Here is a 23,755-nt window from a genome sequence, read left to right on the forward strand (position 1 = left end):
TGGCAGCTCTGATCCTCCAACTTCACTTTGCTCTGTATTTCACGTCCTGTAAGCCCTCAGTGGGAGACATGACTGATTCACTTTTTCTTCTGCCATGGGCGTTCAGGGGGCATGAGGTGTGATTCATCACAGACATGCCACTCAGACTGACATGCAGTCATGCTCATATCGGAGGCATGAGAAAAGAATACTGTTGTAACTGGGTTTACAATATTTTTCCAGTTATGCTTAAGGACTTTGCCAGTTACAGGAAGAAACAATTTCTGTATTGTTATGTTTCCAGTTTGTCAAAATGAAGGTAGGAAAGATGGAGAGGTAAAACGGAAACATTTACCACATAATGAGGTAAAATCAATTACAAATAATACAGGGAACTAAAGTGCATTTAACTTGAACAGTTTGGCAGGCAAAGATTACATGGAAATTTACCTACAGCACTGAGCACTACTCGTATAAGGGTTTTGATAGTGGTTTCATTCCTATTCTTTCTTTTTTCAATTACTGTGGACAGACCAGGAAACTGAAGTACCCTCATAATTCTTTACCAACAGAAGGAAATACAGTGTAAAAGAATTGACAAGTTCTATTTCAATCCCATTTTTTTAATGATAAATACGTGCACTTCACAGAATTGCAGGCTTCAGGAAGGCTTCCCCACCTCCCTCCCCACCACATTCATAATTTGTAGAGAAATCTTCAGGGTTTTGCTTTAAGAAACATGTCTTTGGCAAAGTGTCTTGGGAGCATCAGAATCAGGGCAAGGAGCAAGTTGGATATCAGTGCCCCAGTTTGCTTGGGTATTGGCAACCTCCAGCTGCCAGAGGGAGGAAAAAAAAATCTCTCATAGGTCTGAATGGCAAAATTTTTGAGGGCTTTTTGTCTTGGGTTGTGCTTTATATGAGGATCAACCTCTAGGATCATATAGACATATTAAACCCACGTTGAATCCAGCTCATTACAGGGACCTTGAGCCCAAGTCTCCTAAGGAATAATATCTACGTAAGAGAAACTTTAACAATAGGATTTTGAAAGTTTGTTTCAAACATGAAACAGGCATGGAAGAAGACAAACTACTTCTTTAAAGAAAAAAAGGCAAAATGGGAGTTTAGATAAGGATGACAAGAGACATTATGTAGAAGATGATGTGGTCTTTGGGAGCTTTCTGAAGTTTATGCCAGGGATGGGCATGAGCTGTGGGCTTGTGCATGCCAGCAGGTCATTACACTGAGCTGGTTGTCCACATTGCCTTCTTAGCAATCTCCAGTATAGGCTCTGTATATCCACAAGTGTACTTTTTCACAGTTGGCCTAGTGTCTGAGACAACAATACTGAATTTGGGTTTGGTATCAGGCGTGGTATTTTCTGGCCACAAATTGGCCATTTGTGCTTCCTTTTTAAGTATATAACAACAATGAATATAAAAGTAGTAATGGAGCATTGTGGGTGGAAGTGCTGTTGGAGTTGCTGTAGGGAATAAGAGACCTCAAGATAAACGACAAAGCTTGGTCTATTTCCAGACTTTGGAGAGAGCAGCTACAGAATACATAGATAAACTGGGAGTGGCCATAAAATTATTTCAGTGGGTGACTTTAAATCCAGATATTTTTTGCTGGGAATTTGTAATGAGTTTTCTTTCAGCTCCTTTCTATGGTTCTGGGGTGCACAGCTGCCGTGGTTTAAACTGATCCACACAGCTCATCCACTCACTCCCCTGCCCTTTTCTCCCTCTTTCTTTCCTTACCACCCTCCCCCCCAGCCCTCAGCTCCCGGAGGGATGGGGAGGAGAATCGAGAGAATGTAACTCACATGGGTTGAGATAAGAACAGCCCAGTAACTAAGGTATAACACAAATCACTGCTGCTACCACCAATGATAATATTGATAAGAGAAAATAACAAGAGAAGAGAATACAAGACCACCGCAGAACGAATTCGACCCCCCTCCCCCCCGAAGAGGGTAACTCCCAGTTACCTCCCTGGGCATGACGTGCTGTGGTATGGAACACCTCTTTGGCTAGTTTGGGTCAGGTGTCCTGTCTCTGCTTCCTCCCGGCCTCCCTCGTCCCTGGCAGAGCATGAGCCTCACAAAGTCCTTAGCCAGAGTAGACATTACTTAGCAACAGTTAAAAGCCATTGGTGTTATCAGCTCTGTTCCCAGGCTGGAAGTCAAAACAGAGCGCTGCACCAGCTACTAAGGAGAAAAACTGCTACTGGTGAACCCAGGACAACAGCTCATAGCTGTGTTCTATACTTGCAGCCCAGTGGTTAATTCAGTCAGTCGTCTGCTGCCTTTCAAGGCCTGGCTGACAATTTTTTGGTGATTCACCTTCTTTCTTCAAGCTCCCGCTTCAAGCCACAGCAGGCCAGCCTAGCTTGCAGACAGCACACTTTCTGCTCCAGGAAAGCCTTTGGTGAGGAGGGTACCCAAGGCCAAGCTGTGTGTTATTCTTCAGTCACAATCTGCTCCCAGCCACCCCCTTTCCTGGCAGCACTGAAGCAGGCAGGGACTCAGTTGGACAGAGACCCAGGGGTAATGGGCGTGCAGAATAGTCATTGTATGCATGTTCAGTAAACCCAGCATCACGCTTTCCACTTCGTCTGTGCACTTGCAATCCAGCTGATTCTCTGAGGCTCAGCCCCATTTGGCCAGTTTTTCCCAGCCTGCAGCCAGTGCTGCTCCTGCTGTGGCATGGAGCTGAACCCACACTGTGGTAACTGGCACAGGTTTGTTGCCAAATGTACCATCATTTCATTGGCAATACTGAGCGTAATTTCCAGACTTCACTGGTGTAGGCTCTGCCTCCTTAAAATATAGACTGAGAAAACAACTAGCAGATTCGTCCTTTTTGCGTGTTTATTTTAGGTCTTAATAGACTTAAGTATTTCAAGACTCTGTAGTAAAATAAGTGCCTGAGGGAGCCTGAAATGTTCACACATAACTAGGGCTGGAAGGAGAACAAGAATTCAGCGTCATGAAAAATTTAGAAGGCTTGGCATTCATCTCAATGAGGAACTAAACACAGTTCTTCAGAGATTTTTAATGAAAAAAAAAAACAGGGAGAAGTTGCTCTGGTATTAGCTGGGAGCTCTTTAACCAGGGTGCTCACCTGGAAGGTGGGAGACCCAGACTTAGTCCTCTGATCTTAATCAAGCAGAACATTTAGGTGTCTTTTCCCTGGTTATATGCTGTCTCTGCCCGTTTGTGTCTCTTATGTTTTCCAGAAATTGGGTAACCATCTGAGATGTCTCTCCAGTACTGTGTGGGAATAAAGGTAGTTCTGAGTCTCTTGGTTTGAGAGTCTGCAGTTCCTTTTGGTGAATGGTTGGAGAATATAAGAAGTATCCAACTGCATCCACTTAGCCCATTCTTTTTTAAACATGTCTGAATTTGATTTCATCAAAAGAAACTATGGTATTGTCAGTATTGCCTGTGTATTTTTGTTGTTCCATGTACACGGCACAAAAAGCTCCGTGTACGTGGCACAAAATGTTCTGTGTACACGTTACAAAACGTAAATCATTTCTACGTATATTACAGAATGCCAGTGGTTTACACAAAATGGCCTAATTATTTAACTAGTGCTACATTCAACACTCACGTGTTCTCATCTAGATAATTTTTTAGTGGAAGTTCCCTTCCTTTTCTAGAGTAAGTTAATTTGTAACAGAAGAAGCATTTGAAACTTTTTTTCAATTGCAGTATGAAGGGAAAGTAAAAAGGGTGTCCCTTAATGAGAAGAGTGCATGGAAGTAGAAGGGCAAAGAGATGGAAGATGGAAGAAGGCAGAGAGGTAGCAGTTTCCTTGGCTGTAAAAGGGAAACTTGGGCCATCAGGAAGCCTTGTCTCTAGGAGGTCATAGGTGCTGTGATGTAGGTGGTGCTGCCTTGACTTTGTATATGTTGTACAGTTCTAGAGGTGCGTTGCCTGCCGGCTTTGGAGCATTCAGTTCATAACCTTTGCAGGGGATAGGAGGTATTCAAAATAAAAATATAGTATTTTGCAAAGCAAATAGGAGAGGAAATGTGCACTTCTGCCCCCAAACGGGGATCCTAGTAGTAGATGCTTGAAGCAAGAAGATAATTTGGTGTTCTCTGTCCAGCAACTTCACATTCAACTAACATGGGACCCCTTCCTTCAAAGCCTGGTTTGTAGAAAACTAGTGGGGTGGGGTTTTTAATTTTTATAGATAACATCAATGAAGATTAATCTGAGCTGGGGGTGGGAGGAGAAGAGCTGGATGCATTTTAATCCAATAGATTCCATAAAAACAGACTGTAACCATAAAAATGTCAAATCAAGCAGTTGTGTTGTATATTACTGTTTATAATTAATTGTTTTCTGCTTTTTCTGCTAATCAGGCATTTTCATAAATGTATTTCCTTCCAAATGGATATGTTGTTGTTCCCATGGAGCAGCTGTAGTAACATATTGTACTTGCATGTTAGGATTTTTTCTTTCAAATGGAATGATGTATGAGTCATTTATGCCTAAAACATAGTAAAACTTATTATACCATCATTCATACCACATCTTCTGAAATAAACAGATCCAAAAAGACACTTGTAGTGAAAGTTGGATTCCTGAGAGTTTGCATAGGCTGAGTGCTATGGGCTGGTGCATCATAGTTATTCCAAATAATTTTGCCTATGGTTTTTAATATTGCTGTCTGCTCACGTTGGCACACATAACAGCAGTGTGACAGAGGGGTTTGTATTAAACTGCATTGATTAGCATCCTCCTATATTTCAAAAGATCTGACTTTGTAGTATCCTGTGATGTGTTTTCTACCTGTGGGTGTTAAAGTTCTGACCAAGAAATGACTTTGCAGGCTGTAACTTCTTCAGAAAACACGTAATGAATGGTAACTGCTTCAGAAAACATGTAACGAATGATTATTTGGACTACTGGGATACCTCAAAGACAAGTCGCAAATTCAAACAACACAAAGAAAACAAAACATCTCGAATAACTGAGCAAGCGAGCTAAGGCTATTGCTTTGTCTTTATCTCTTTGTGTAGATACCATAGCATTTACAGTGTAGGAGGCTAAACCAAGTACCACATAGTAACAGCAACTACATCAGAAAACCATATGCACGTTAGGCATAAACATGCCAAAGTACAAAAGGAATGAAATGTGGGTAAACCCAGTTTCAATTCTGTTTCCCCTTTGCTCTGCACTTATAAATTGCGTTTTCTATGGTCTGATCCTTTCAGAATGAATACATTTAGCTTGTAAGTGTTCCTGCGTAATCTTTTCCTTGCATAGTGCTGCATTATCAGGCATCATATAAAATTAGTTACTTTGTGCTGATATGAATGTGGACAAAGTCAAGCCATTGACATGGCTTTTTCAGGGTCTTCACTTATAATTGGGTGTGTTACATCTTTTTATAAAAGAACATTGTGTGAATACAAATGTTATCGTGGCCAAGAACCTGTTCAAAAGTGTCTTTTTTTCAGAGGGAGGAAAAAAAAGTCAGTCAAATAAGAAGTTTGTCCATGTCTTTTCTTATCAGTAAGTGCTTTGGTAGATGTTTTGGCAGTAGAGATTTATGTGGATTGATGCGAGGGAGTGGATAATCTTGGAAAGCGTGTGCAATAAAGTATATTGGGAATTTTAGTTTTACAGGGCAGGGCTTCCAGACCGATGCCTCTAAATGCTTTCTGTGTAGTAATTGGCTTTTATCTGGCAGGTTTTACAGGTACTGAGAGGTGCATCTTGAAAGTATAATGCTTCAACATTAATAATTTTTTAGGAACTCAGAAGCTTATACGTCTTCTGCTGGTGATCCTGCCTTTTACATGAAGAGCACTTATTTGAGAGTTTGCAAAGCACTCAGACAAGAATTTCCTTTTATCTCTTTTCAAAGAGATGGATAACCTCTGCCTGTCTGCAGCTGTGTATGGCCCAGTTGGCATTTCCATTGTCCTTGGACAAAGGCCCAAGGATTCTGGAAGCAGCTTGGTAAAAGGGTTTGTTACCCTTGACTCCAGTCAGCTGTCAAGTATTTTCTCTATTTTGGAATTTACCGTATATGTATTTTGGCCCAGCCTTTTGGTCCTTTTCTATTTTCACTGGGATAAAACCTCTTAGAAGTAACCGGTGTGGTTTACTTCACTTTGTTTTTTACTATTCTGAAGTGGTCAAATTGGCAAAGAAATGAGATTACGTTATTGCTGCTGGATTTTATAGCTAACGTTTCATGCAACTTTATTTTGCTCATTAGCTCATAACTTTATGAAAAGCACTTCTGGACTGACATTTTTTCTGTGTTTAGTCTGAGGCCAAAGGGATTATTTTATTTTTTTTTTACCTTCATTCAGCATTTTCTGACCTGCCTAAGTTGATGTGAGGGTTTGTGTATTTTTTTTAAGCAGTATTAAGTCTGTTCTTCTTGAAGTTGAGTGGATGACTAACTGTATTTGAAATTTATGGTTTAAATTGTACATATAGCTAGAGCACAATGCAGTCCTGCCAAGTACAAACACAGATGAAATGTTACAAAATTAAAAGCTATTAAATAGGGGGGTTATATAACTAGTCAAAAAATATTCTGTTAGATAGAATTTCTTCTGGAAATTGCAGGAGAGAAGTGACTAAAAAGTGACACTGGAAAAGAGTGACTAAAAATATGCAATTTTGTAGTGCTTTGCAAATAGTGTATCAGTTTTCTCACCAGTTAAAACAGTATTGTTTATATATTCAAGGAGAATAAGGGACTTTGTTGACATGGGTTTTTTTTTTTGTTTAATGCTGAATTTCTGGAGACACTTAAATAAAGAGTCCAGCTTTCTCTGAGCTCTCAGTACCCAACAGTTTTTGTTGTTCTCTGTTTCCTAAATCATCCTTCAATGAGGCTAGGCTTTGTCAAAATTCTGGCCCTGAGATGCCACCTCCGGCCCATTGCAGCACCGCTGCCTTAGCAGTGTCGGTAGCGAGCTAACTTTGGTGATCATGTGGCAGGTTTTCATTTAAGCTTTCCAGCTTCCTGCCTGTGGTGGTCTATTTGTTTCTGAAGTAGAAACATTTTCTCCACATGGGCAAAGCTGATAAGTTCTGTTCCAGCAGAGAAATAAATTACATACTAGATGTAATGAGACATCAATGTCCAGTAAATGTCCTGTTGCTTGCGAGAATGGTACCACATGAGACAACAGTCGATAATTTTCTGGTAATTCTCTAATTCCTTCCCTCCCCAAAATTCCTTTGTTAAGGAGTTACATTTACTGTAGGAGAAAAAAGCCTCACAAGGAAAGTAACTTAAAAGTGGAGCAGGAAGAGAAGGGCTTTTGCAAATGGAGCAACAAAGAGCTAACAAAAATACCTACTCAGTTGTTTTACCTTCAGGCATATGAACCTTATGAAGTTGAAGACTTCTTCACAGCTTAGCTAAGTTTGATGTTTCATTAGCAGGACTGCTTTCTCCTTTCTCATTGCTAAATGTACGTTTTTGTCAGCATCACATAGTTCTTTAGTTTTATAGGAAATTTTATTGGTTTATTTTAGTGGGAAAACAGCGTAGCGGCACAAGAGCTCCTTGTGGAAGGCTCTGGCAGTCATGCTGCTCAATTCTGATGGCTGCCCAACAGCATGCTGGTCCTTGCAGAGCCATGCTGGGAGGCATGTGTGGTGTGTGAGTCAGGGCATATGCCAGTCCCTACAGCGGCTTTCCATCGGGAGCTGGTGAAGGTGGCAGCAGTCATTGCATTCCTCCTCTTCCTCCGTTGCTATGCCACAGCCCTGATCTTTCCAGATAGCTAATTGTCAAAAGAAATGCAACCAAGATGAATATAAATAACCACACTAAAAGAACTAATTTGAATATTGAGAAGTAAGATATTAATTTATAGGTGAGTTTTATGGAATGCTTTTTCAGCAGTTTGTTGATCTTTGTTAGCTTCTTTCAAAATCTCTTAAAATTGCAATGTCCAGTTCAAAGAAAAGTCATATTCTATGGTCTGCAAGCATAGGCAATCAGATGTCATAAAGAGCTTCTCTGGATCCTTTGCTTCAAATACATGGTTGCCTCTATAACAGACTGCAAAGCAGTGGCCACACTGGCATCCTTACCTTTGCTTTGCTTTTCTCATGTAGAATTAATAAAACCAAATTTAGTTAGCATTTACTCTGATTCCTTTTTAGACTACTTCCTACTGCGGTGGGAGGAATGGGGGTGAGGAACTACTTGATTCTGAAAACTGAATGGTTTATGAGTCATTCACAGATTCATTTTCTCTTTAACAAGTCTCTCCCCCACTCCCTTCCAAAAAACCCAAAGAAAACAAAAACAAAACCTAAGTCCTCTTGTGCTCTTCAGGATACATTTCCTGTCCTATTCTGAAAGACTTTTTCTCACTCCCCCTAATTTAGCCCAGAGCAACATTGAAAATACAATGTAGGCTACCATGGAGCTGTGCTGGAAGAATGATAAACCAGATGTGACATGGCTCAATCCATTTCACCTCTAATAATAAAAAGCCACGGATAGGAAGAACAAAGAAGCATTTCTTCAAAGGTTACTTTCTTAGGCGATTGCTCTTTATGAATTGCCATCTGAGGAATATCAGCATCCAGAAAAATTAGTCTCTTACAAAGGTCAGGATTGAAAGTGGAAACTTGGTAAACTCTTCAGCCTCATCACTGACTGAATATAAGACATGCAGAGACAGAGAGCAGCCATCCTCTCTACACCCATTATAATATATACCAGCAGCTGTTTTTGATGCCTAGTTCATTTTCTGGACATGGAATAAAAAAAAACCCAACAACCAACCAACCAAAAACCACGGGGGGGGGGGGGGGGGGGGAAGGTTACCTGCTTTGTACGTATATCTGTGGTGGGTTTGTAGATTGGCCTTTCTTCACATAAAAAGCCTGGCAGGTCTTTGAGAAGGTGTTGTAGTTTAAGCCAGCTGAACCCAGGACAGAAGGGCTGGGTTCTGTCTATACAGCACTGTGTGATGCTTAGTTGTTTGTTGTGCACATGAATCGGTGAACAGGGAGTAGAAAGAAGGACTGGCTGCACATCCCCTCCACTCAAGAGACCTCTCCTGCCCACCCCCATGCAGTGGTCACTGAAGCAGTAAGCCCAGGCAGGTGTGCACAGCAGTGCAGGGCTGTTACTGAGGCAAGTCATTAGCCGCAAACAAGAGCCTTTTGCGTTGCATCTGTACACAGTTGTGTCTGTATGTCTGCATTTAAGGAGACCGTGCATCTCTGTAATTTGGCCAGGTTTGAGCAGGCACCAGGTTTGTGGCTGTGGTCAGAAGGGGCCAAGTCTGTGGCTGAGCCAGATGGAGACCCTGGGAGCTCCCCTGCCTATACAGTCTGAGCACTGTGTGCCCTTGGAGACCTCTTGGATGTGATGTGGCAGTGAGTTAGTTGCAGGTGGTAGTGGCTTGGCCCAAACTGCAAGTGTGCAACTTGTACAGCTGAATTGGTGGCTGAGCTGGTGTCATCTTCTGTTGGCTGTCCTGGATGAGGCTCTCATCACAAGGCAAAGAGCTGGAATCCTAGCAGATGCTCTAAATGGAGAGGTGACATTTTCATGTGAGAACTTCTACATCTCAAGTGGAGATATGAGTTAATTGAAACATTTTGCAATCTGGTGTTGATTTCATAAGCTTGCTTCTGTCCAAAAACTTCCACCACTCCACCTTTCTCTTTCCCCACCCTTCCCCCCCCCCCCCCAAAAAAAAAAGAAGGAATTTTTTTCTAAAAATGTGGAGACCTATCATTCAAATGATTTTCTGAGTGAAATGAGGATTCAGGAAATATCAGGAAATAGCTCTCTGTTCCCTTTCCTGCATTTTGTGTGGGCACTTTTAATTAATATTGGGGGAAATAAAGTGGAAAGTTCAGTTGAATTGAGCAGAATAGCTCCTAAAACTAAAACCTAGATGCTAGAGATGCTTGGGGTTTTAGTTCAGCTCGTGAACTTTCTGCCTGGCTGAGTGGAACTTTGCTGTTCACCTGTCTCTTTATGTTATAAGGTAGTTCCTTTCGAAAATAAAAATCGTAGTGAGAGCAATGCACTTTGGTTAGGACAGTCTGTCAGTTAAGGCTTAGATTCTGCAATTTCTCTATAGACAAAACTCCCATTTAAAGTGAAGATGAGCACTGCCTTAAGTCAGGATTGAAGGAGCCCTTGTGGTCATGCAGCCTGACCCCTGCAAGAACGGGGCACTCCTTTTCATTTAGCAATCTGCTGAGCAGCAGCTGTTAAATCATAGAACCAGCCAGGTTGGAAAAGACCTTTAAGATCATCAAGTCCAACCCTTACCCCAGCGCTGCCAAGGCCACCACTAACCCATGGCACTGAGGGCCTCCTCTACACGGTGTGTGAACACTTGCAGGGATGGTGACTCCAGCACTGCCTTGGGCAGCCTGTTCCAATGGCTGAGCACCCTTTGGGGAAGGAATTGTTCCTCATCTCCATCTAAACCTCCCCAGTGCAGCTTGAGGCTGTCTCCTCTTGTCCTATCCCTTGTTCCGTGGGAGCAGAGACCAGTCCCCTCCTGGCTCCATCCTCCTGTCAGGCAGCTGTAGGGAGCGATAAGGTCTCCCCAAGCCTTCTCTTCTCCAGACCAAACCCCCCAGGTCCCTCAGCCATTCCCCATCATACTTGTGCTCCAGGCCCTGCACCTGCTCCATTGCCCTTCTCTGGACCCACTCCAGCCCCTCAATGTCTCTCTTGCAGTGAGGGGCCCAGAACTGAACCCAGGATTCAGGGTGAGGCCTCACCAGTGCCCAGTGAAGGGGCACAGTCACTGCTGTGGCCCTGCTGCCACACTGGTCGGCTGGTGGCTTCCTGGCTGCCTGGGAACAAGCTGCTCATGTTCAGCTCCGTCAGTCAGCACCCCCAGCTCCTTCCCCATGAGCAGTTTTCAGGTGCTGTTCCCCAAGCCTGGAGCATTGCAGAGGGTCGTTGTGGCCCAAGTGCAGGACTCACCACTTTGCCTTGTTGATCTTCATACCACTGGCCACAGCTCATTGATCCAGCCTGTCCAGATCCCTCTGCAGAGCTTCCTACCCTCCAGATCAGCGCTCCCACGTGACTTGGTGTCATCTGCACATTTACACATCCGAGTATGGAGTAGTACAAACCAATTTGCACCACTACAGACCAGTATAGGCCACTATGGCCCCAGATACTGCTGTGGTTTCAGTATCCCAGTGCTCCCAGTCCCTGCCACAGGTCTTCCCGCTTGCAGCCATGCTCAACTCCCAGTCTCTGCCAGTGAGATTTGTGAAACCATCCAAATGCCTCAAAACACAAAGTGTTTGCTTCAGAAATGACTGTCAGTTCTAATGCAAAACCATTTTTCTCAAGAAATCTTTCTCTTTTTCAGAAGACAATTACAAGCTTTATATTACAGTATTACAGACTGTGGTTATTATACTACACTTCCAAGAAGAGAAAAAGAAAAAAAAAAAGAAATTACAATATTCCAGGCCAACATTTCTCTTGCTTTCTAATGGATACTTTTGTGTTGAAATCAATGTCCTTTGATTATAGTCTTGTAAAGTTTCAGCTTTCTCAGTCTACAGAAGCAGTTGCAACTTTGCGAGTAAAAATACATGTCAAGATAATGCACCTTTTTTATTTAGAAGTAGTAACTTTTCAAGGAAATCTAGGAAAGGTAGATGCCGTTTGTAGTAAAGATTTGCATCTGAGATGTAGTTACAGTTCATCGGCACTCAGGGATTTGAACCTTGGAAAATATACTTCCCAATTCAGGGATAAAAGAATCATATTCCACTGTGTACAAACAAAGCAAAACAAAAATTAAATGGAAACCCCACAGTAGAAAATTCAAGCATTGTTTTTATGTGTTTGAAACCATTTACTTTTAATAGAGTTCTTGGCAAGTAGTTTTTCTCAATGGAGTGTGTTTTGCTATAGATGGATATATACAGTCTTATTTATGTGACTGTATATGTGCATGTATATATATTTGGAAGATTTCTATGCATGTATTTCCTTGGGGAGATCTTCACAGTAGTTACAGTGGTTGATTCTGGTATAAGTATCTGAAAAGAACTGTGCTGGTTATAAATAATGGTTCTTTGTGTGCTATGCCACACCACTTTTCAGTAGTTCTATTTGCATGTAGAGTTTTAATTAAGAGAGAGCTGTCACTGCAGGTTGGCTGCAGAAGGCTGCAGTATCCAGCAGAGAGATAAATGCCAATGCCAAGTCATACAGGTTGGAAAGCATACAGGGAGTCCATAATAAAAAATGAGTTTACAATTAAAATTGACTTATTACCAACTTACTGTGTTATATGCAGAGATGAAGAGATCCAAAATCCTGTCACTTAGGGTTGTACATAGCAGGTGTGGGGTTTGGGGAGGCAAGGAAGGAGGTTCACATTAGATACCTTAGAAATTCAAACTTTGGGGTAGTCAGTAAACTTGTTAGGAGGATATAGGTGCCCTATTTAACAGGAGCATGTTACAGATTTCAGCATGCTGGGAAGTCCTAGGACAGATTGCAGAGAGTCATCTCAGCTTGATTGAGAAGGGCTGTAAGTGTCCTTCTACTGTTTGAAAGTGGTTTGGTTTCTAATTAATTTAGCCAGAAGACACGTTATTTCTGACCTTCACAAATCACTGCCTGTCTGATCCCAGTTTTAAAAGATCCCATTTTACAAAAAAAAAAAAAAAAAAAAAAAAAAGGCAACCTGTCTTTTCCTGTTGTGAGGAACAAAGTACAAAATGGAGATATATGGAGATATATATAGCTACTGTTAGTAAACCATTATATGGATAACATATTTTTCCACAGCATGACGTAATAGTACCATTTAACATAACATGAATTCTTCATTTCCATGAAGTCACCAGCAAGAATCCCATTAATTTAAGAAAGGAGATACCTTCGTTGTAATTTATAATTTAATAGCATTTTCTTACTGACATTGAATTCAGCAAGTACTCTTTACCACTAACTTCAAAATAAGACTCTCCCCCTCTGTCTTTGAGATGCAGATAGAGGAATTCTTTTCTTCAGTCTCAGTGACAAGGGCTGCCAAGACTGTGAAAGGAAAAATGCACTGTTCTGCCATAGCTAAACAGCCTAAACAGAGCTGTCTACTCTTGTATTGCCTTAAGCAGAAATCAGAGTTGTGTGTAAGAGTTAGGTATAGGATTTATGCATCCTGTTGAGAAGAAAATAATGGCCTTTCAAATTTTTACGTTAAGATGACTTTTGCAAAGTATGTAATTCGCAATACATCTTATGGGAAGTGAATTGATAATGCCAGGTTTTGAGAACTAATCTGATATGTGAAAAGAAGTGCTGTGTTAAAGAAATTCATGAAGCAACAAAGACTTTCATGAACTAAAATATGATCTTAAAAATGTGTAGATTTATAATTAATAAAATAAACAAGGTTTTTCCTTTCTTGTTGGTATCATATTGCCAGCAAAATGTCTCTGTTTTGAGAGTTTGACTCTGTTGGGAGGTTTTTGTGAGTGCATGCATTTTAGGGCTCTGCAGAGACTTTCTGGGTCATCTATTCCCACCCACCCACCCTGCAACAGCAGGAATTCATTACTGCTGCTTCTCTTCCATCCTACTTTTCTCCTAAATGCCATGTTCCGAAAGTGCCCAATACTATTTTCTCTAAAATACATCTAGTGAAGATGCAGTATGTAATTCATATACGCACCAGTTGGTGCTGAAGCCAAGTGCTTCTTTAGCATGTGATGACAGATAAAAGATGAGAGCTGAGCAGTTGTTGGATTCATTCTTCATAATGTGATATAAATAAGCGTAAGTGCTGCTAATGGCTTTTTTTTTTTGCTTTTTTTTTTTTTTTTTAAGGGAAAGGGTGTAGGCAACCTGTACGCAGCTAAGCTCTGGGCTGTTGCTGGGTGCAAGTGTCACTGAGACGCTGGGGTTGAAGGCACAGCTCTGCCCTATGGTGCCCTGGCCCTTCCTGCGCTCTCTGGTAGCCCCCCTCGCTTCCCTGTTCTCATACCTGTGGTGTTAGGCACCAGCAATTGCCTGAAGCTCAGGCTTAGACCTACTTAAGCCTTAGTATATTTAATATAGAAAGTTCCACGCATCTCTGTGCCTCCCATTGCTACCAATCCATTGTGTATTTTCTGGTTTTTATCGGTTGCATTTATCATACCTATCCCTTTCAGCTTTTCCATATGTGACAATCAGGTATGCTTCCAACTTTTATTTTATACTGTCTTTTAGATCAGCTTTGATCTTTGCACAGAACAGTGCAATATTTTTCTTTGCATAATGACCCTGTAAATATGTATTTAATGCACCCATTATTAGCTCAGGTGTATTTCATTGTTAATGTTATTCTTGCAACCAATTTTCTTTGGGTTTTACTTTCTTTGGAGGCTCATATTATTTCCTTGCAAATTTTATTCACATCTTCACATATTGCTATATTGATTCTGCTCCTGCTGGAGTTTGCCTCAATTTGTCACAAACATTTTGGGGTTTTGTGTGAGGGGTTTCGTATGAGGTAATTATTTTGGAAGTACATAAAGAGAATTGAAAGTTGTGTATTATAAAAATGCCAAAAAATTAAGGCATATTTATCCCCATAGCTAACCTAGAAGATGAGATTTAAGTACTCTTAAGCCCAATATGCTTTCTCATGGATAATAGCATACTATCCTATATCAAAGTCACATAGTCCAAACAAGAACATTTTCTTTTTTAAAATAGGGGCAAGAAAGTCAAAGCAAGAACAAAAATTTTTTTTGCTAGGTGCATACCAAAAGCAGCGGATCGGGGAAGGGGAATTAATATTGTATTTTTGTGGTTTTCCTTAGAATGAAATATTCTTTGCGTCATCATATGCCTCCAAGCTGTATGGAAAAAGTGTCAATAATCAATATAATTGGCTTTTGTCATACTTCATGATTTTTGTGATTTATGAATGTGCTTGCTAACACTTCAGGAAGAGATAGTACCAAATATTTTTAAATGCCTTTTATTCCATGTATGGGGAAAAAAAAGAGGAGGAATATGCACATCACTTATGATCCCTCTTTCTAGTGTGTTAAGTATTTTTTGTCCTTAACATCTAGCTTATTCTATAAATGGCAGTATCGATAGCTATCTGTCTTTTCACTTGGAATCACTGCAGAAGCCTGCCAGTACTGGATGAGGTTGTACAGAAGTACGCACCCCAGCTGTATTGTGAAGAACTGGCTTATATAACCAGCTCCCTTTTCTCTGCAGACCATGTAACCTTGTGACAAGAAAGAAACAAAAGAAGGGCTAAGGAGAATTTCCATCCTTTATAGGATGCAGGGAGAAACATAGTGACCAAGGATGAAGAAAAGGCTGAGGTACTTAATGCTATCTTTGCCTCAGTCTTTAGTAGTAAAACCACTTGTTCTCTGGGTACCCAGACCCCTGAGCTGGAAGACAGGGAACAGGAGCAGAATAAAACCCTCATAATCCAAAGGAAAATGGGCAGCGAGCTGCTGCACAGCTTAGACACACAAGTCTATAGGGCTAGATGGGATCCACCCAAGGGTACAGGAGGGAGCTGGTTGAAGTGGCACCAAGCCATTTTTCATCATTTGTCAGCAGCCCTGGCTAACTGGAGAGGCCGTAGTTGACTGGAGGTTGCTAATTGTGATGCCCATCTGCAAGAAGGGCCGGATGTGGGGTCCAGAGCAGATCATCTTGACTTGTCATTATGTGGCATGTACAGAATAACCAGGTGATCTGGTGCAGTCAGCATGGGTATGTTAAAGGCAGGTCCTGCTTGAGTAACCTGATCTCCTTCTATGATGAAGTGACTTGCTTAGTGGATGAGGGAAAGGCTGTGGATGTTGTCTGCCTAAACTTTAGTTAAGCCTCTGACACAGTTTCCCACAATATTCTCCTGAGAAACTGGCTGTTCATGGCTTGGATGGCTGTACTCTTTGCTGGATAAAAAGCTGTCCGGATGGTCAGGCCCAGAGAGTGGTGGTGAATGGAGTTAAATCTAGTTGGCAGCTGGTCACCAATGGTGTGCTCCAGGGCTCAGTACTGGGGCCAGTTCTGTTCAATATCTTTATTAATGATCTTGACAAGGGGATCGAGTGCACCCTCAGTAAATTTGCAGATGACACCAGCCTGCATAGGAGTGTTGCTCTGCTGGAGGGTAAGAAGGCTCTATAGAGGGATCTGGACAGGCTGGATCAATGGGTCTAATGTCTTAGGTTAGACAGGGCTCAGTGCTGGATCCTTTACTTGGCCCACAACAACCCGATGCAACGCTACAGGCCTGGGGAAGAGGGGCTGGAAAGCTGCTCGGAGGAAAAGGACCTGGGGGTGGTGATTGATGGCCACTGAACATGAGCCAGCTTGTGCCCAGGCAGCCAAGAAAGCCAATGGCATCCTGGCCTGTATCAGAAACAGTATGACCAGCAGGACTAGGAAAGTGATTGTTCCCCTCAGCACTGGTGAGGCTGCACTTCGAATCGTGTGTTCAGTTCTGAGCCCCTCTCTGCAAGAAGGATACTGAGTTGCTGGAGCATGTCTGAAGAAGAGCTGCAAAGCTGGTGAAGGGTCTAGAGCACAAGTCTGAAGAGAAGAGGCTGAGGGAACTGTGGTTGTTTATCCTGGAGAAAAGGACGCTCAGAGGAGACCTTATTGCTCTGTACAACTGTCTGACAGGAGGTTGTAGTGAGGTGGGGTCAGTCTCTTCTGCCAAGTAACAAGAAATAGGACAAGAGCCTGCACTTGTATTGGAGGGAGCCAGTGACACTGCTTGTGTTCGCTGTGAGCAAATAAATGACCTGCTCAGGCAGGTGGCTGAACTGAGGGAGGAGGTAGAAAGGTTGAGAGCCATTAGAGAGTGTGAAAGTGAAATAGATTGCTGGAACCACACCCTAAGGCAAGGGCAGAGGGAAGTGGTTCAACAAGATATGGATCCCCTTCCCTCCTACCATCAGACAGAAGGAGAGAGCTTAATGGACAAGGATGGATGGAGGGAGGTTCCTCCTCGGAGAGGTAAGCGAAAACCCTCACAATCCCTTCCTCCCTCCCAGTTGCCCTTGAATAACAGGTACGAGGTCTTGGAAATTCAGGGCCAGGTGAATGGAGATGGTGAGGCAAATCTATCTAGTGAGTCACCCAGGGCTAGTCACTCACCCACATGCCTCAGAACTTCCCCAACCAAGAAGAAAAGAAGAGTAATTGTGGTGGGTGACTCCCTTCTGAGGGGAACAGAAGGGCCCATTTGTCGACCGGATCCACCACACAGGGAGGTCTGCTGCCTGCCTGGGGCTCGGATTAGAGATGTTAAAAAGAAGCTCTCTGAACTGGTGCAGCCGTCTGACTACTACCCACTGCTGGTTTTTCAGGTTGGCAGTGACGAAATTATTACGAGGAACGTAAGGGCAATGAAGAGAGACTACAGGGCCCTGGGACGGCTGGTTAAAGGGTCTGGAGCGCAAGTGGTGTTTGCCTCCATACCTGTTGCAAGCGAGGGTGAAGGGATATATAAGAAGACTCTGCAGGTTAATGTATGGCTACGTGACTGGTGCCAAAGGCAGGGGTTTGGGTTTTTCAGTCACGGGCTGCTGTATGGGACACCTGGTTTGCTGGTGACAGGCGGGATACACCAGTCCCAGAGAAAAAAAAGGGTTTTGGAGCAGGAGTTAGCAGGGCTTATTGACAGGGCTTTAAACTAGTTAGGAAGGGGGGAGGGGATTTAACTGGGCCTGTTGGGGACAAGCCCAAGAGGAACATGCTAGGGATTGAAGGATGGCGGGCTAAGGAGGACTATCAATCTCTTGTTTCACTTGTGGGAAAGGATAGCTCTTTAGACCCTGTCCCGCAGGGGAAAAAGAGTACTAGGACTGGCTCCCTGAAATGCCTGTACACCAATGCACGCAGCATGGGGAATAAACAGGAGGAGTTAGAAGTCTGTGTGCGGGCTAAAGGTTATGATCTAGTGGCGATTACAGAGACATGGTGGGACAGTTCACATGACTGGAATGTGGTCATGGATGGCTATGTCCTTTTTAGGAAAGATAGGTCAGCAAAGCGAGGTGGTGGAGTTGCTCTTTACGTGAGAGAGCAACTAGAATGTATTGAGTTCTGTCCGGGGTCGGATGAGGAGCAAGTGGAATGTCTGTGGGTACGAATCAAGGGGCTGACTGGCACGGGTGATACAGTTGTGGGGGTCTATTACAGACCTCCTGATCAGGACGAAGGAGTTGATGAGGCTTTCTACAGGCAACTGGAAGTAGCCTCGCGACTACATGCCTTAGTCGTCGTGGGGGACTTTAACTACCCCGATATTTGCTGGAAGACTCACACAGCCAGTCATTCACAGTCTAGGAGGTTCCTCGAGTGCATTGATGATAATTTCTTAATGCAAATGGTGGACGTACCAACTAGGGGAGCAGCGCTGCTAGATTTAGTACTCGCCAACAAGGAGGGTTTGGTCGAAGTGGTGACGGTCAATGGCAGCCTTGGCTGCAGTGACCATGAGATGGTGGAGTTTAGGATCCTGTGTGGGAGGAATAGAATACCTAGCAAAGCCACAGTTCTGGATTTCCGAAGGGCCAACTTTGGCCTCTTCAGTCAACTGCTAAGGGAAGTCTCATGGGAAAGTGTACTAGGCGGTAAAGGGGCTCAAGATAGTTGGTTAGCATTCAAGGACCGCTTCTTCCAAGCTCAGGATCGGAGCGTCCCAATGAGTAGGAAGTCAAGTAAGGGATCTAGGAGACCGGCGTGGTTAAACAAGGAGCTGCTGGGCAAACTCAAGTGGAAAAGGAGAATCTATGGATTATGGAAGGAGGGGCTGGCCGCTTGGGAGGAATATAGGACAGTTGTTAGAGGATGTAGGGAGGCAATTAGGACAGCTAAGGCCTCCTTGGAACTCAATCTTGCTAGTCGGGTTAAAGACAATAGAAAGGGCTTCTTCAAATACATAGCAAATAAAACTAAAACAAGAGGCAATATAGGCCCACTGCTGAACGAAGTGGGTACCCTGGAGACAGAGGATATAAAGAAGGCAGAGGTGCTGAATGCCTTCTTTGCCTCTGTCTTTACTCCTGCAGACTCTCCCCGAGGGCCCCGGATTTCTATAGCCCCAGAAGGAGTCAGGACAAAGGAGGAGTTTGCTTTGGTAGATGAGGATTGGGTTAGGGATCAGCTATGCAAACTGGACATCTGTAAATCGATGGGTCCGGATGGAATGCACCCACGGGTGCTGAGGGAGCTGGCGGAGGTCATTGCTAGGCCACTTTCCATCATCTTTGGTAAGTCGTGGGAAATGGGCGAGGTGCCTGAGGATTGGCGGATGGCAAAGGTCACACCAATCTATAAGAAGGGCAAGAAGGAGGACCCGGGTAATTATAGACCGGTCAGCCTTACCTCCATCCCTGGAAAGATGATGGAACAACTTATTCTTGACTCCATCACTAGGCATATCAAGGATGAGGGGGTCATTAAGAACAGCCAACATGGTTTTATGAGGGGGAAGTCATGTATGACCAACCTTATAGCCTTCTATGAGGAAGTGACTAGGTGGAGGGATGATGGTAGAGCGGTAGATGTGGTTTTTCTTGATTTCAGTAAGGCATTTGATACTGTCTCCCACAGCATCCTCATAGATAAGCTGAGGAAGTGTGGGCTTGACGATCAAGTAGTGAGGTGGATCGAGAACTGGTTGAAAGGAAGAAGGCAGAGAGTTGTGGTCAATGGCGCAGAATCTAGCTGGAGGTCTGTGACTAGTGGAGTTCCTCAGGGGTCGGTGCTGGGACCGGTGCTGTTTAATATTTTCATCAATGACCTGGATGAGGGAACTGAGTGCACCCTCAGCAAGTTTGCTGATGACACAAAACTGGGAGGAGTGGCTGACACACCAGAGGACTGTGCTGCCATTCAGCGAGACCTGGACAGGCTGGAGAGTTGGGCGGGGAGAAACTTGATGAAATTTAACAAGGGCAAGTGTAGAGTCTTGCATCTGGGGAAGAACAACCCCATGTACCAGTACAGGTTGGGGGTTGACCTGCTGGAAAGTAGTGAAGGGGAAAGGGACCTGGGGGTCCTGGTGGATAGGAGGATGACCATGAGCCAGCAATGTGCTCTTGTGGCCAAGAAGGCAAATGGCATCTTAGGGTGCATTAGAAAGGGAGTGGTTAGTAGGTCAAGAGAGGTTCTCCTCCCCCTCTACTCAGCCTTGGTGAGGCCGCATCTGGAATATTGCGTCCAGTTCTGGGCCCCTCTGTTCAAGAAGGACAGGGAATTGCTTGAAGGAGTCCAGCGCAGAGCCACAAAGATGATTAAGGGAGTGGAACATCTCCCTTATGAGGAGAGGCTGAGGGAGCTGGGTCTCTTTAGCTTGCAAAAGAGGAGACTGAGGGGTGACCTCATCAATGTTTACAAATATGTGAAGGGTAGGTGTCAGGATGATGGAGCTAGGCTTTTTTCAGTGATATCCAGTGATAGGACAAGGGGCAATGGGTGTAAACTGGAACATAGGAAGTTCCACGTTAACATCAGGAAGAACTTCTTTACTGTAAGAGTGACAGAGCACTGGAACAGGTTGCCCAGGGGGGTTGTGGAGTCTCCTACACTGGAGATATTCAAGGCCCGCCTGGACAAGTTCCTGTGTGATGTACTGTAGGTTACCCTGCTCTTGCAGGGGGGTTGGACTAGATGATCTTTTGAGGTCCCTTCCAACCCTTGGGATTCTGTGATTCTGTGAAGAGGTAACAGCCTCAAGCTATGCCAGGGGAGGTTTAGATTGGGTGTTAGGAAATACTTCTTCAGCGAATGCTTTATTGGAACAGGCTCCCAGAGGAAATGGTTGAGTCACCATTGCTGAGGTATTTGAAAGACATGCAGATGTGGTGCTTAGGGACATTATTTAGTGGTGGACTTGGCAGTGCAGGTTTAATGGTTGAACTCCATGGTCTTTTCCAACCTAAACAATCCTATGATTCTAGGACCTGCCTGCCAGACTCAATTTTATTTATAAAAATCAGATCACCAAAGTTGCATGATTTCTTGGTAAAAATCACATGATTTTTGTAGTAGCAGAGATCCATTCCCACTGAGTGTAACAGTGGGAGTTTTGCTAATGGACTGATGCATCCACACCACACCTGACGCAAAGTATTTTCTGCACTGAGAAACTCAGTAAGCCAGAACACCCAAGCGATGCTCTTTCCGGATGGCTACTCACTGGTGCAGTGGACTTTCAACAAGCCACATAGTACTGAGATAATTAGTAAATTTGGATAAATGAGTGAATTCACAAAATAATCTAAGGAGCTTGACCATGACACATTTTCAGGCAACAGAATGTTTTGTATGATTATGGTTTGTGTAATCAAGGCTCTGTTGTGTATGAAAGTTAATGAACATAAATTGAGAAGGGAAGAGGAAGCATATTGAGAACAGTGTTGTACATAACATCCATAGGCATTACTGAGATGCAGATTTGCTTCAGACAGTATTCACCTGGAACATATCACTATAGACCTCCTCTCTAGTGAGGAAAGTTCAAAGCAAGTAAAGGAAATTTGTTTCAAGCTAAAAAAGAGCTGATTTGTAATTAAAAAAACCCCAAACAAACAAAAAAACAGAATGATAACTATTACTGGTATCAGCTGAAAATGAAATATCTAAATCTGTTTGGGTACGTCATAAATAATGCATTAAATACTCCTTCAAGAAATAACCACAAGTCCAAGTTACTGAAGCAAGCAATGTAAAAAGTTGAAGTGTAGCAAAAAAATCTGGTGGAACTGTATCTTGAACTTGAAAATGGGCTCATTCTCTACTTCAAATTCCCAGGGTGAGCCCTGTAAAATGTCATCCCCTGTCCTTGTTATTTCCCTAGCTATAAACCTTCAGTTTCACACAGGAGTTACTTGAGTAATAGTAAGTGCTAGCTTTCCTTCCAGAACCATATCTGAGTCTTAAATTGTGCTGTTTAAGAACAGGTAAATGATGTGTGAAAGAATTAAGCAGTTTATGGTAAGGCTGTCATGGGTTTCTTTCCAGGGAAACCAATTGGTTAGGACTTAGCAACTTGTTTTAGAGCTCTATAAGTTATTAAGATGGAATAAACTGAAAATGAAAGAAAAATAATTAAACATCAGCATAATTTTAGCAATGTACAAGGGAGATTGAGGAAAGGAAAATCAAGCTATTGGTGCCAATATGGTTTATGTTGTTAAACTTAAAAACATTGAGAGGTGCTGCACCTTTCCAGCATAACTGTACTACTGAGTATCATAAAAACAAATCATTACATGATGAGAAGAAAAAAAACAAACCAAGCCAACTCTTTTCCTTTAATTTAAATTTAGACTCTTAGTTATGAATGGTATCCATGCAGGTTAATAATTTTAATGTAAAGTATGTTAATTACTTAATTTTCTGGTGCAATTCCCCACTGACAGGCAACAAAATATTCAAAAGTAGTCCAGCAGTCTTACTCTAACAGAGTTAGATCTGTGCTCTCTAAATCCTACAAAACCCCAATATATTCATGAGGTAAATTAGGTAACTCTCTGTTGCTTGCTGGGTTTATTCTCTGTTTCATTGAAGGACAAAACATGCTTGTATAATATCCTAAAGATTTTTTTAACTCAATCTTCATAATGCTGTTATGATACTTTCCAAGATGTAGAAATGGATGTAGTCCTTCTGTATGCATGTTTTAAAACAACTTGTGCAGATGGACTCAGGTTTGACAGGTGAAACATTTTAATGGGTTTTAAACAGTACATGTGTCTGAGAAACTGTGCTAAAAACTTAAATTCCTGTCAGAATAACTCCAATGGTTGAAATTTAGGGCTGTGAATTTTCTGATAATGTGTGAGTGTGGGAAGTTGTTACTGTTACTTTACTTACTTGTGTTACTTTCCTCCAGAAGTGGATCAGGAGTGTCCTGCTGACCCTGCATTTGGCCACACATTTCAGTACTTCTGGTTAAAATCTTGAAAAATAGAAAATACTGTATTTTCCCAATGGTTTTAGACAAATACTTAAGTTGGCGCCTATTCCTCTGTCATTTTGTGTTTCAGAGACACTGGGATGTCAGGTAGTGAGAGACATTGAAACAACAAGTCATCGCACTGTGTTATGTTTTCTGCAGCACTTAAATGAGTTTATTACAGGCAATTGTCATACTTTCTTTGTTGATTTCTTTATTGCTTGAAGTAGACTATTCACCTTTCAGTGATACAAATAATAAATGATTTCTTGTTCATGTGAGACCTTGACCCATATTTTATATATTTTTTTATTTCTTTTCATAGGTCCTCCCATGCCATCCTCCTCATCTAGTCCATCCGTTACTGAACATTTGCACTCCCCTCCTCCATCACCCAATCTCCATGACAACCAGAGGTGGTTATTAAGTAATAATGCCAGCCAGCCAGTTCAGGACTCTGATACAGATGAGGACTATACTGCCAGCTCATATCTAGTACAGACTGGTACTATTTCAGTGTCTGTCCCAGGTCATGGTAAGAAGAGGACACTTTGTCCATAGTTTGAATACCCTTTTATTTTCCATGCTCTTACAAAATTGCCTAATAAAAATTAAAGACATCAAAGTTATTTTGTATTTTAAACTGATTTTCCTTTAAATGTTACAAATAATATTTCTACTTTACTGTAGGATAAGCAAGAGTAGAAAGTAACATCTAATACATAGAAGGTCATTCAAGTTATTTTAAAATGCAATATTTACATGAAGCAATAGTCTTTAGTAATTTATTATGTAATGTAATTTATAGC

The 23,755-nt window shown here is 42.5% G+C and overlaps 1 protein-coding gene across 1 annotated transcript in view; it reads left to right on the forward strand.

The window, feature by feature from the left end:
- Window positions 1–23,755, forward strand: part of TENM3 (teneurin transmembrane protein 3) — a 422,372-nt gene that overhangs the window by 225,417 nt on the left and 173,200 nt on the right. The window contains exon 4 of the mRNA XM_065695099.1: window positions 23,272–23,481. Coding sequence (XP_065551171.1) covers window positions 23,272–23,481 — 210 coding nt within the window. The remainder of the gene's footprint in view (window positions 1–23,271; window positions 23,482–23,755) is intronic.

Source organism: Lathamus discolor, chromosome 1 (genome assembly GCF_037157495.1).
Source record: "Lathamus discolor isolate bLatDis1 chromosome 1, bLatDis1.hap1, whole genome shotgun sequence".
NCBI lineage: Eukaryota > Metazoa > Chordata > Aves > Psittaciformes > Psittacidae > Lathamus > Lathamus discolor.